At 42.8% G+C, this 14,717-nt stretch overlaps 1 protein-coding gene across 1 annotated transcript in view; it reads right to left on the bottom strand.

Moving 5' to 3' along the window:
* The window catches only part of ITGBL1 (integrin subunit beta like 1), an 829,798-nt gene that overhangs the window by 473,565 nt on the left and 341,516 nt on the right, over positions 1–14,717 (bottom strand). Inside the window, exon 6 of the mRNA XM_069757981.1 lies at positions 6,757–6,897. Coding sequence (XP_069614082.1) covers positions 6,757–6,897 — 141 coding nt within the window. The remainder of the gene's footprint in view (positions 1–6,756; positions 6,898–14,717) is intronic.

The raw sequence follows: 14,717 nt of genomic DNA, 5'->3' as shown, positions 1-14,717 counted from the left end.
TGCAGTTACCGTCGAATAATCCCGGAAATGCTCGCTGCTCGCCTAGTAGCCAAGCATAGCGATACTTGGGCGAGTAACGAGTAGTGACGAGCATGTTCTCTCATCACTAGACCTCATCTTTGCTATATGCTGATCATCTTGTGTGTAAGATTCAGTGCAACCAGGTTGCTTTCACTATATATGTGGTATCTGTGTAATGGTTCCGTCCAAATGTGCTGTATACTTATCATGGATACAGACATGGGGTACATGTTATCACTCCTCACTCTGCTATATACAGATCATGCTGTGTATAAAGATCCTGTGTATGCAGGTTTTTTCCTTGCTGCACATATAATCTGGACCTGACTTCCAGCTTAGTTCTTTCTTTCTGTAGTTATGGCAGCTTTTAGCCCTCTTATGTGGCACGCTGTCTTGCCTGATATATCCATCCTGTTTCTGTATATTGTCCCCCTCATATTTTACAGGATCGGTGTATACCCACCAAGTTCTTATTTTATATTACCTAAGATGGTGGATGGCACAGGCCTGAGTGGATTACCTGGAGCTTTAATATATATATATATATATATATATATATATATATATATATATATATATATATATATATGTTTCATCATATAAAAAATAAATATTTGGGGAGCAACTCAGCACAGGGCAGGGTGGTGAGTGGGGTACTAATAACACAGCACATGGCGGGGTGGTGAGTGGACACTAATAACTCAGCACATGGCAGGGCGGTGAGTGGACACTAATAACTCCGTACATGGTGGGGCAGTGAGTGGACACTATTAACGCAGCACATGGCGAGGCATTGAGTGAGCACTCCTAGTATGAAGCTGCCCCTTGCTCCCTAGGACATAACATGGGCCCAGTTTTCAGCTCTGTCTCTCGTCTATTGTATGTACATTGCGCGACTGATTGGGATACAGAACTTGCAGTCTGCTACACCCACACCTATGGCTGCAGGCAGCTTATACTAGACCTACATATTATATTTCTTACTATTTATGTGCAGCTGATTATTTGAGAGCCGTGTCTGTCTGTAACTGTTGTAGAGGAGCAGGCGGCTTCTCCTCATTTATTGTTGCAGCATATAACATAACATTGCCCATCACTGACTATACCTGACCTTATGATGGGAGATTAACCTGTTATATACCTTGGTTGTAAAATATAACTTATATGTACATACATGGTGTTTCATTCTCACTTATATACATTTCAGGAACTGAATTAAAGCAGTTATTTGTTTTTGGCAACAGCCTGCTGGGTCCCCTGAGGTGGTTGCGGTGCGGCTGGGAGTGGCATGGTGGAGCTGTTTGGTCTTAAAATTGAAAACGGGTCCATACTAAAAGAGGTATCAATGGGACAATTTTTTTTGGTATGGGCAACAGTCTGCTGGGTCCCCCTGGGCCAGTTGCAGTATGGCTGGGGGTGGCATGCTGGAGCTGTTTGTTGTTAAAAAATTTAAAACACTACTGAGAGAGGTCTCAGCGGGACATTTTTGGTATAGGCAACAGTCAGCTGGGTCCCCCTGGGCCAGTTGCGGTGCAGCTGGGTGTGGCATGGTGGAGCTGTTTTGTTGCAGTTTTTCAAAATGGTTGAACCTTCAATTCCCCCCTCCTTTTTTCAGATTCAAGTTCATGTTATTTAATGTTATTCAGTGGAGGGGCAACCATCTCAGGTGGGGCAGGAATGGATCTGTGGAGAGCTAGGAGATGGTAGTAGAGGGGGGAGCAGGGGGCCTGTTTGGTGGGGTGGTTACCTACCCCTCCCCTCTTTTGCTTCAATTGGTGGTAAGAGTATAATTTAAATAAAAGGGGTCCCTACTGGGCTGAGGTCTCAGTGGGACAATTTAATTGGTGGCACCATTCAGTAGGGTCCCCAAACATGTGTGGTGCGGTTGAGGGCATAAGCAGGAGGATCCTCGAACCGATGTGGTGCGGTTGAGGGCCTAAGGTGTGGCTTATGGTGCAAAAAACCTGGTGCACAGCTTCCATAGACCCCGTTCCTTATTTGTCAATGTTATATTGATATGTTAATTTGTAAATATGTTAATTAACAGGGCTGCTGTGGCCTATTTATCCAGGGTGACCATAATGGTAGGGCCCCCTGGTCTCCAGAAGCATTTATGGCCTATAAGACTCTGTTAGGGTAAAGTCCCGGGGGTAATGGCAATCATATTTTGCATGCCTAACAGGTCTGTGGAGATACAGGTAATGGTAGCAAAGGGGCCCAATGTGGTGGGGCAGTTACTTATCCCTCCCCTCTTTTTGCAAGGGGTCCCTATTGGGCTGAGGTCTCAGCTGGACAATTTAATAGGTGGCTCCATTCAGTAGGGTCCTCGAACCGGTTTGGTGCGGTTGAGGGCAAAAGCATGAGGGTCCTCAAACTGGTGTGATGCGGTTGAGGGCCTAAGGTGTGGCTGATGGCACAATAAAAGTTGGTGAATGGCTTCTACAGACCCCGACCCCATTCGGTATTTGCAATATGTTCAATTTTTGTAATGTAAATACGTTAATAAACAGGGCTGCTGTGGCCTATTTTATCCAATTGACTCCTCTGAACTAGTAACAGCGACTGGAGGGGAAAAAGAAAAAAAAAAGCATGCCATTCAATACAATCTGTCTCTTCAAGGACCCTCTCTTTCGTTCATGTGACTTGACAATGCTGAGGCGTGGATTTTGACTGTTTATATTGACCACCTCTTGATTCTTTTAAGGTTGTCTTCTGAACAAAGCATTAAACTGAAGAACAGTATATCTAATCTGTGTGTCTTGAGTCAGTGGGGAGTGACTAAGGGTAAAGTAATTAAGTGCATCAACGTGAAGGGCAATATGCTTTCCTCGATGCTTTTGACCCAGTTAGAGTGGTTAACAGAGGTTATCATCAAGTGCATTAAAAACAATCAACAATTATTACAATTATTACAATTATTACAGTTATTTATAATGCATTCCTACATTTTCTGCTATAGGTTTATTTCACTTACTATGTTCAAATGTTTTAAAAGTTATTTAAGGGTCGTTTTTAATGTTGATGTTATATTGTGTATAGCTTTTAATCACTTGTTATTTATAGTATCTTTCTCTTTATATATATTCATCACTTTTCCGGTAGTAGTAGTAAGTGGGTTTAAGAAATGATTACTGCACAGCACAGCTACTGTATATAGTGGTGATGGTGATTTCTAGAACCAAAAACTGTGAATTGGTGAATTATTAGAGCTGGCTATGATACATGCAGCATAATAGTTTTTGAGGCATGACAGATGTCATTATACAGATATTCAGACTGTGGCTACCACCTACATTATGGTGAACTTTTCACATTCCCCATGATGGGATTCTCATTGCAGGATGTTTAAAGACTATTATTTTTGCTTTAGTTACAGCATTATCGATCATAATTTGGTAGAGTTGCATTGATAAAATTATTCTGTCGGCGCTCTGGAATTGTGTTACTTGTAGGCACAGTCTTTCCATAACATGTAGAAATGGTTGATGGCTTTATTAGGCATGGTTGATGGCGGTCGAGTCCATTTAAGGTGTCAACTGGCATCTTGGTGGCAGTTTAGGAGTCAGGTAGAAGTTGCGGACAAGTTATGGTGGACTCATTTTAACTAATAGAGGAGGTAGAAACCTCATGGTGGTGAACAGGCTCGGCTTTGGTGGCCAGCCTCAAGGATGTTGTAATGGTAACATCAATCAGGGGCGGGCACAGTGGTTAAGCACAGGAGTGAGAATAATAGGGTCACTGGTGCCCTGAAAGTTTACTTGCTATGCTTGAATGGCAAGCCAGGGTGTGCCGCCCTTTTATGGCTGTCTGTCCTGGTGAAATATGTCAGACAGCTGGGGGTATCACAGTACTTGTGAATCCCAATGTACAAGCACTTCACCTGACTCCTACTGTGGTTGTTTTAATCTTATGATTTAAATAAAGCTTTGGCCAGTTTGACAACTAAAGTAGTGTGTTTTGTGTATTTATTCTAGTGCCTAGGTTTACTGTAGTTATGGTTGTTTTAAGATGGAGTGGGGAACCGTCCCATATCCAAAAGTAAAGATACTGTGCTTTGTCATCAATTGAACTCAGACTGTTAAGTAAAGTTGTACTGGTTGATAAGAAGCAGATGTCCCCTGATTTATGTGCAGCCATTACTGGAGTGGGAAACCTGGAGACAGAGGAGGCCTCCAGCTGAATCATGAGTGTTCTGCACTACACACACAGCACATGTGAACTAGGACATGTTTTATTGGTGGGAAGCCAGGGCATGGAAATTCAGCCCTCTTTCATGACTACCGCCCTAGGCACCTTACACCATCACACTACTGTACATGCAAAACTATACTATATTTATAATTCAAATTATTTGGTCTAGTTGATCTTAATAATGTAGAATTCTATTTGAATTTAGTGGGTGTAGCATGTAAAGTCGATGTATGATATATTTTTATAATAAACATTATGTTGTGATACTCAATGCGTTAAACGAACAACACTTTGCCTAGCATTTTGAGCCTTAAGAGCTTCCATAGCTAATCCATCAAAGTAACAGTACTGGTGCATTCCACTCTTATATTCAACATTCCTTGGAGGGGGGGATTTCCCTATCCTTGAATATTCAATATTTCTATCTGAAATAGGTGTGGGTCACAGACAACTAAGTTGTCTGTGAACAGCCAGCTTCTTTAGCAATAACCTTTTGTGGCTTACCCTCCTTGTGGAGTGTTATCAATGAGTGCCTTCTGGACATCTGTCAAGTCAGCAGTGGAGCCTACAGAAACAGACTAACCTATTTAAATGCTTAGGAAGCCTTTTCAGGTGTGTTTTGTTAATTATTCTAATTTACAGAGATAATGACTTTTGGGGTTTCATTGGCTGTAAGCCAGAATCAGCAACATAACAGAAATAAACAATTAAAATAGATCACTGTTTGTAATGACTCTATATAATAAGAGTTCCACTTTTTTTTAAGAACTAAAATAAATTTACTTTTTGATGATATTCTAATTTTGTGTGAAGCACCTGTATATGAGGACTTAAGATGCCTTCAAATAAGAGAATTTGGTCACTGATATTTTTTTTAAATGTTTGAAATTTAGTTTTCTACATTTTGAGATGTTTGGTTATTATTCTCACTTTAACAGATGAATATAAATAATTTTGATTGGAAACATATGTATTTTATTTACTTACATAACAATTTTGCACACTAGTAGATGACCAACAATTCTGCACACACACGTACAGTAGATTTTCTCCTAAGAAAGACAAAACCTCACTTTTCTTTTTCTAAAGGGAACCTGTCAAGTCAAAAATGCTATTTACCTGCAGATGGGGGTGGTTGCAGCCTCTGCTCAGTACATAGGGATGATTGAAGCCATGGCAGCTGCAAAGTTAATTTCCTCCTGGGTGCCAGGCTTTCAGTAAAGCGACAGCACAGCTTCCGATCGCTATCAACCCAATATCTGAAGCTTTATAGAGTTTGGGAACATCATAGGTTCCCATTAGATATTCAGGTTTATTAACCTTTTGTATGCTACAAGTAAATCTACCAAAGGTTTTTTATGATACATAAGTCATATACTGAAAAAGTTAAAGTTATAGTTCTAACTATTCTACTCTGGACATGTAAATATTTGGGTCTGGGATTCTCACAAAGGTCAGTATGAACATGCCAACAGAAATATAAACAATGCAATCTATATCAGTGGAGTTTTGAAGATACAATATAAATTCCTGACTTTTAAACCAGAGTAAAAAGTCCACCAGCAGGAAGAGGGTACAACCCCTTCCAGAACTTTACCCTCACAAGAGGGGCTACATTGCTGGCAAAAAAAGTGGATGACAATTGTCCCAAAGGTTATGGAAAGAGTGTGGATATAAAAACACCAGGCTTTTCTGATCTGGGTGGCAAAATTAGGAATCACAAAGTAGGTCCAATTGGATCTTTGGAAGCCCATTCTCAGCCATGTACAACTGTACCCAAGCTACCAAAGAGACACCAACCAAATAGAGTGCCACAGACTATTAATTATCACTACACTCTGATACATCTCAACTTGTCAATATAGTTTACACTGCAATAACAAAAAAGCAAGATTATCTTTTTCAGTTACTTCCAATTATAGCATTATATTAAGAAACAATATATGGCAGCATATTTTCAATATAGAAATTGGGAAGAGCGACGATATGATGCATGCATAACAAAAACCTTTGCCATCCAGGGTTAAGATTGAGTGATTGTGTACAGGTCTATAGTGGCGAAATGAAAAAATTAATCAATCATGTGCATAAAGCATTTACTCAATATTATTGACATATTACCGGAAATGAAATTATTAAAATATTAAAAGAATTACTTAACATGGTATTTCCTGTTCACAAGATTAAATTATATCTGGAGGGCTTCTGAACACCTATTAATAGATATAGTAAATGACATTCCTTTAATAATGGGCTCCTGTAATTGCACGGCTCTACTTATGTGATGCGGGTGACCAATGACATCAGCAGTATAACACAAAGAGCTGCCACTCTGTTATCAGTGCCTTCTTATATATATATTTTCATTAATGTTAGCTTCTGCTCTCCAATCCTTTACCATGTGTGTAGAGGGGAAAAACTCTTCTCGGACAAGAAAAATACAAGACTTTTCTCTCAGAGTAGTGCACTAGTACATTCATTCTCTCAAGTACCACTATAGCACTAATGCTGGTTTGAAAGTGAAATGTCATAGACAGTTCTTACCTGAGCAGAAGTCATCAGAATATCGGTCATAGACTGCCTTACAGTTCCTTTCATCACATTCACAGGTCTCACCATGAATATCTCCCCAGTCACCTGTTGGGTCAACATCATGACATGTACATTCACCGCAAATGCATGTTCCTTAGAAAAAGGAGATAAATGAAAAGTTTTAGAACTCATAAGTTTTATAGTGAATATTTAAACTATTAATGAACACTTTGGTTGCATTTATTCTTTGCTAGTAAGTACAAAACCTGTTGTGCTAAACAAGATTTTATGTTTCACTGTTTTTTCCTCAGATAACACAGATAGGCAAGAAGCAGAATAACTAAGATTTAAGATCAGTGGAGGAGATAGGAGAGAGCTATACTACATAGTATACGTTTATAAATTCATGATACTTGAGCTCTTCTTAATCAATTACCAATCTCTTTAACTATATATTTTTTCATAAAGAACTTGCCCCAACTAGACAAACTTTTCTAAGTTTTCTTATAAGTGCGAAGGAGAAATGTGATATTACTATAGGATTGAATTGAAGGGTGCCTTCTTCACGGTGATGTGCAAATTAACTGATTGAGTTCATGCACAGAGTTGTTCTATTGGGAAAACCAGTGTTACATAGTAACATAGTAACATAGTTAGTAAGGCCGAAAAAAGACATTTGTCCATCCAGTTCAGCCTATATTCCATTATAATAAATACCCAGATCTACGTCCTTCTACAGAACCTAATAATTGTATGATACAATATTGTTCTGCTCCAGGAAGACATCCAGGCCTCTCTTGAACCCCTCGACTGAGTTCGCCATCACCACCTCCTCAGGCAAGCAATTCCAGATTCTCACTGCCCTAACAGTAAAGAATCCTCTTCTATGTTGGTGGAAAAACCTTCTCTCCTCCAGACGCAAAGAATGCCCCCTTGTGCCCGTCACCTTCCTTGGTATAAACAGATCCTCAGCGAGATATTTGTATTGTCCCCTTATATACTTATACATGGTTATTAGATCGCCCCTCAGTCGTCTTTTTTCTAGACTAAATAATCCTAATTTCGCTAATCTATCTGGGTATTGTAGTTCTCCCATCCCCTTTATTAATTTTGTTGCCCTCCTTTGTACTCTCTCTAGTTCCATTATATCCTTCCTGAGCACCGGTGCCCAAAACTGGACACAGTACTCCATGTGCGGTCTAACTAGGGATTTGTACAGAGGCAGTATAATGCTCTCATCATGTGTATCCAGACCTCTTTTAATGCACCCCATGATCCTGTTTGCCTTGGCAGCTGCTGCCTGGCACTGGCTGCTCCATGTAAGTTTATCATTAACTAGGATCCCCAAGTCCTTCTCCCTGTCAGATTTACCCAGTGGTTTCCCGTTCAGTGTGTAATGGTGATATTGATTCCCTCTTCCCATGTGTATAACCTTACATTTATCATTGTTAAACCTCATCTGCCACCTTTCAGCCCAAGTTTCCAACTTATCCAGATCCATCTGTAGCAGAATACTATCTTCTCTTGTATTAACTGCTTTACATAGTTTTGTATCATCTGCAAATATCGATATTTTACTGTGTAAACCTTCTACCAGATCATTAATGAATATGTTAAAGAGAACAGGTCCCAATACCGACCCCTGCGGTACCCCACTGGTCACAGCGACCCAGTTAGAGACTATACCATTTATAACCACCCTCTGCTTTCTATCACTAAGCCAGTTACTAACCCATTTACACACATTTTCCCCCAGACCAAGCATTCTCATTTTGTGTACCAACATCTTGTGCGGCACGGTATCAAACGCTTTGGAAAAATCGAGATATACCACGTCCAATGACTCACCGTGGTCCAGCCTATAGCTTACCTCTTCATAAAAACTGATTAGATTGGTTTGACAGGAGCGATTTCTCATAAACCCATGCTGATATGGAGTTAAACAGTTATTCTCATTGAGATAATCCAGAATAACATCCCTCAGAAACCCTTCAAATATTTTACCAACAATAGAGGTTAGACTTACTGGCCTATAATTTCCAGGTTCACTTTTAGAGCCCTTTTTGAATATTGGCACCACATTTGCTATGCGCCAGTCCTGCGGAACAGACCCTGTCGCTATAGAGTCCCTAAAAATAAGAAATAATGGTTTATCTATTACATTACTTAGTTCTCTTAGTACTCGTGGGTGTATGCCATCCGGACCCGGAGATTTATCTATTTTAATCTTATTTAGCCGGTTTCGCACCTCTTCTTGGGTTAGATTGGCGACCCTTAATATAGGGTTTTCATTGTTTCTTGGGATTTCACCTAGCATTTCATTTTCCACCGTGAATACCGTGGAGAAGAAGGTGTTTAATATGTTAGCTTTTTCCTCGTCATCTACAACCATTCTTTCCTCACTATTTTTTAAGGGGCCTACATTTTCAGTTTTTATTCTTTTACTATTGATATAGTTGAAGAACAGTTTGGGATTAGTTTTACTCTCCTTAGCAATGTGCTTCTCTGTTTCCTTTTTGGCAGCTTTAATTAGTTTTTTAGATAAAGTATTTTTCTCCCTATAGTTTTTTAGAGCTTCAATGGTGCCATCCTGCTTTAGTAGTGCAAATGCTTTCTTTTTACTGTTAATTGCCTGTCTTACTTCTTTAGTTAGCCACATTGGGTTTTTCCTATTTCTAGTCCTTTTATTCCCACAAGGTATAAACCGCTTACACTGCCTATTTAGGATGTTCTTAAACATTTCCCATTTATTATCTGTATTCTCATTTCTGAGGATATTGTCCCAGTCTACCAGATTAAGGGCATCTCTAAGCTGTTCAAACTTTGCCTTCCTAAAGTTCAATGTTTTTGTGACTCCCTGACAAGTCCCCATAGTGAAAGACAGGTGAAACTGCACAATATTGTGGTCGCTATTTCCTAAATGCCCAACCACCTGCAGATTTGTTATTCTGTCAGGTCTATTAGATAGTATTAGGTCTAAAAGTGCTGCTCCTCTGGTTGGATTCTGCACCAATTGTGAAAGATAATTTTTCTTGGTTATTAGCAGAAACCTGTTGCCTTTATGGGTTTCACAGGTTTCTGTTTCCCAGTTAATATCCGGGTAGTTAAAGTCCCCCATAACCAGGACCTCATTATGGGTTGCAGCTTCATCTATCTGCTTTAGAAGTAGACTTTCCATGGTTTCTGTTATATTTGGGGGTTTGTAACAGACCCCAATGAGAATTTTGTTACCATTTTTCCCTCCATGAATTTCGACCCATATGGACTCGACATCCTCATTTCCTTCGCTAATATCCTCCCTTAAAGTGGACTTTAGACAAGACTTTACATAGAGACAAACCCCTCCTCCTCTCCGATTTTTACGATCCTTTCTAAACAGACTGTAACCCTGTAAGTTAACTGCCCAGTCATAGCTTTCATCTAACCATGTCTCGGTTATTCCCACTATGTCAAAGTTACCTGTAGATATTTCTGCTTCTAGTTCTTCCATCTTGTTTGTCAGGCTTCTGGCGTTTGCGAGCATGCAGTTCAGAGGATTTTGTTTTGTTCCAATCTCCTCACTGTGGATTGTTTTAGAAATGTTCTTACCTCCCTTCTGAGTATGTTTTCCTGGGTCGTCTTTGTTCGAGTCTAATGTTTTTCTTCCCGTCCCCTCTTCTTCTGGTTTAACGCCCTCCTGATGAGTGTAGCGAGTCTTCTGGCGAATGTGTGTTTCCCAGGTTTGTTGAGGTGTAGTCAGTCTCTGGCGAGGAATCCATCGTACAAGTAATTCACACCGTGGTCCAGGAATCCGAATCCTTGTTGTCTGCACCATCGTCTTAGCCAGTTGTTTGCATCAAGGATCCTGTTCCATCTCCTGGTGCCATGCCCGTCTACTGGAAGGATAGAAGAAAAAACTACCTGTGCATCCAGTTCCTTTACTTTCTTCCCCAACTCTTCAAAGTCCTTGCAGATTGTCGGTAGGTCCTTCCTTGCCGTGTCATTGGTGCCAACATGTATCAGAAGAAATGGGTGGACGTCCTTGGAGCTGAAGAGCTTTGGTATCCTATCGGTCACATCCTTGATCATCGCACCTGGAAGGCAGCATACTTCTCTTGCAGTTATGTCCGGTCTGCAGATGGCTGCTTCTGTGCCTCTCAGTAGTGAGTCTCCCACCACCACCACTCTTCGTTGCTTCTTGGCTGTACTTTTTGCTGTCACTTGTTGCTGTGTGCCCTTTTCTTTTTTGCTTGCTGGTATTGCTTCATTCTTGGGTGTGCCATCTTCATCCTCTACAAAGATTTGATATCGGTTCTTCAGTTGTGTGGTTGGTGATTTCTCCATGGTCTTCTTGCTTCTTTTGGTCACATGCTTCCACTCATCTGCTTTTGGAGGTTCTCTGACACTTTTTGCACCTTCTGTGACCAGTAGAGATGCTTCTGTTCTGTCTAGAAAGTCTTCATTCTCTTTGATGAGTTTCAAAGTTGCTATTCTTTCTTCCAGACCCCGCACCTTTTCTTCTAAAAGGGCCACTAGTCTACACTTCTGACAGGTGAAATTGGATTCTTCTTCTGGTCGATCTGTGAACATGTAGCACATGCTGCAGCTCACCATGTAGGTTGTCACATCTGCCATGTTGCTCCTAGATCCTGCTGACTTGCTGTGTGTTTTCCTTCTTGTGTAATCTACTCAGCCAAGCTCTATTGCAATAATGTCCTACAGGCAAAAATTCCTGAAGCTTGAATCCCTGGTTTGGTGATGCTTTCGAAGCAGCTGGTCCCGGCTGTACCCAACGATCTTCTAGCTTAGGGAGACTTCGCTTCTCCCAGAAGGCACCTGGAATATGCAAATTAGCCTCCTGAAGCTTGAATCCCTGGTTTGGTGATGCTTTCGAAGCAGCTGGTCCCGGCTGTACCCAACGATCTTCTAGCTTAGGGAGACTTCGCTTCTCCCAGAAGGCACCTGGAATATGCAAATTAGCCTCCTGAAGCTTGAATCCCTGGTTTGGTGATGCTTTCGAAGCAGCTGGTCCCGGCTGTACCCAACGATCTTCTAGCTTAGGGAGACTTCGCTTCTCCCAGAAGGCACCTGGAATATGCAAATTAGCCTCCTGAAGCTTGAATCCCTGGTTTGGTGATGCTTTCGAAGCAGCTGGTCCCGGCTGTACCCAACGATCTTCTAGCTTAGGGAGACTTCGCTTCTCCCAGAAGGCACCTGGAATATGCAAATTAGCCTCCTGAAGCTTGAATCCCTGGTTCGGTGATGCTTTCGAAGCAGCTGGTCCCGGCTGTACCCAACGATCTTCTAGCTTAGGGAGACTTCGCTTCTCCCAGAAGGCACCTGGAATATGCAAATTAGCCTCCTGAAGCTTGAATCCCTGGTTCGGTGATGCTTTCGAAGCAGCTGGTCCCGGCTGTACCCAACGATCTTCTAGCTTAGGGAGACTTCGCTTCTCCCAGAAGGCACCTGGAATATGCAAATTAGCCTCCTGAAGCTTGAATCCCTGGTTCGGTGATGCTTTCGAAGCAGCTGGTCCCGGCTGTACCCAACGATCTTCTAGCTTAGGGAGACTTCGCTTCTCCCAGAAGGCACCTGGAATATGCAAATTAGCCTCCTGAAGCTTGAATCCCTGGTTCGGTGATGCTTTCGAAGCAGCTGGTCCCGGCTGTACCCAACGATCTTCTAGCTTAGGGAGACTTCGCTTCTCCCAGAAGGCACCTGGAATATGCAAATTAGCCTCCTGAAGCTTGAATCCCTGGTTCGGTGATGCTTTCGAAGCAGCTGGTCCCGGCTGTACCCAACGATCTTCTAGCTTAGGGAGACTTCGCTTCTCCCAGAAGGCACCTGGAATATGCAAATTAGCCTCCTGAAGCTTGAATCCCTGGTTCGGTGATGCTTTCGAAGCAGCTGGTCCCGGCTGTACCCAACGATCTTCTAGCTTAGGGAGACTTCGCTTCTCCCAGAAGGCACCTGGAATATGCAAATTAGCCTCCTGAAGCTTGAATCCCTGGTTCGGTGATGCTTTCGAAGCAGCTGGTCCCGGCTGTACCCAACGATCTTCTAGCTTAGGGAGACTTCGCTTCTCCCAGAAGGCACCTGGAATATGCAAATTAGCCTCCTGAAGCTTGAATCCCTGGTTCGGTGATGCTTTCGAAGCAGCTGGTCCCGGCTGTACCCAACGATCTTCTAGCTTAGGGAGACTTCGCTTCTCCCAGAAGGCACCTGGAATATGCAAATTAGCCTCCTGAAGCTTGAATCCCTGGTTTGGTGATGCTTTCGAAGCAGCTGGTCCCGGCTGTACCCAACGATCTTCTAGCTTAGGGAGACTTCGCTTCTCCCAGAAGGCACCTGGAATATGCAAATTAGCCTCCTGAAGCTTGAATCCCTGGTTTGGTGATGCTTTCGAAGCAGCTGGTCCCGGCTGTACCCAACGATCTTCTAGCTTAGGGAGACTTCGCTTCTCCCAGAAGGCACCTGGAATATGCAAATTAGCCTCCTGAAGCTTGAATCCCTGGTTTGGTGATGCTTTCGAAGCAGCTGGTCCCGGCTGTACCCAACGATCTTCTAGCTTAGGGAGACTTCGCTTCTCCCAGAAGGCACCTGGAATATGCAAATTAGCCTCCTGAAGCTTGAATCCCTGGTTCGGTGATGCTTTCGAAGCAGCTGGTCCCGGCTGTACCCAACGATCTTCTAGCTTAGGGAGACTTCGCTTCTCCCAGAAGGCACCTGGAATATGCAAATTAGCCTCCTGAAGCTTGAATCCCTGGTTCGGTGATGCTTTCGAAGCAGCTGGTCCCGGCTGTACCCAACGATCTTCTAGCTTAGGGAGACTTCGCTTCTCCCAGAAGGCACCTGGAATATGCAAATTAGCCTCCTGAAGCTTGAATCCCTGGTTTGGTGATGCTTTCGAAGCAGCTGGTCCCGGCTGTACCCAACGATCTTCTAGCTTAGGGAGACTTCGCTTCTCCCAGAAGGCACCTGGAATATGCAAATTAGCCTCCTGAAGCTTGAATCCCTGGTTTGGTGATGCTTTCGAAGCAGCTGGTCCCGGCTGTACCCAACGATCTTCTAGCTTAGGGAGACTTCGCTTCTCCCAGAAGGCACCTGGAATATGCAAATTAGCCTCCTGAAGCTTGAATCCCTGGTTTGGTGATGCTTTCGAAGCAGCTGGTCCCGGCTGTACCCAACGATCTTCTAGCTTAGGGAGACTTCGCTTCTCCCAGAAGGCACCTGGAATATGCAAATTAGCCTCCTGAAGCTTGAATCCCTGGTTTGGTGATGCTTTCGAAGCAGCTGGTCCCGGCTGTACCCAACGATCTTCTAGCTTAGGGAGACTTCGCTTCTCCCAGAAGGCACCTGGAATATGCAAATTAGCCTCCTGAAGCTTGAATCCCTGGTTCGGTGATGCTTTCGAAGCAGCTGGTCCCGGCTGTACCCAACGATCTTCTAGCTTAGGGAGACTTCGCTTCTCCCAGAAGGCACCTGGAATATGCAAATTAGCCTCCTGAAGCTTGAATCCCTGGTTCGGTGATGCTTTCGAAGCAGCTGGTCCCGGCTGTACCCAACGATCTTCTAGCTTAGGGAGACTTTGCTTCTCCCAGAAGGCACCTGGAATATGCAAATTAGCCTCCTGAAGCTTGAATCCCTGGTTTGGTGATGCTTTCGAAGCAGCTGGTCCCGGCTGTACCCAACGATCTTCTAGCTTAGGGAGACTTCGCTTCTCCCAGAAGGCACCTGGAATATGCAAATTAGCCTCCTGAAGCTTGAATTCCTGGTTTGGTGATGCTTTCGAAGCAGCTGGTCCCGGCTGTACCCAACGATCTTCTAGCTTAGGGAGACTTCGCTTCTCCCAGAAGGCACCTGGAATATGCAAATTAGCCTCCTGAAGCTTGAATCCCTGGTTTTCATGACTATGTGCATGACTATCCAATTGATGACCTATCCTTGTAACCAGAAGACACCCAACATTCATATTAATGTCAGGACCAATAGAA

Source organism: Ranitomeya imitator, chromosome 3 (assembly GCF_032444005.1).
Source record: "Ranitomeya imitator isolate aRanImi1 chromosome 3, aRanImi1.pri, whole genome shotgun sequence".
Lineage (NCBI taxonomy): Eukaryota > Metazoa > Chordata > Amphibia > Anura > Dendrobatidae > Ranitomeya > Ranitomeya imitator.
This window is presented reverse-complemented; position numbering and strand designations above follow the sequence as displayed.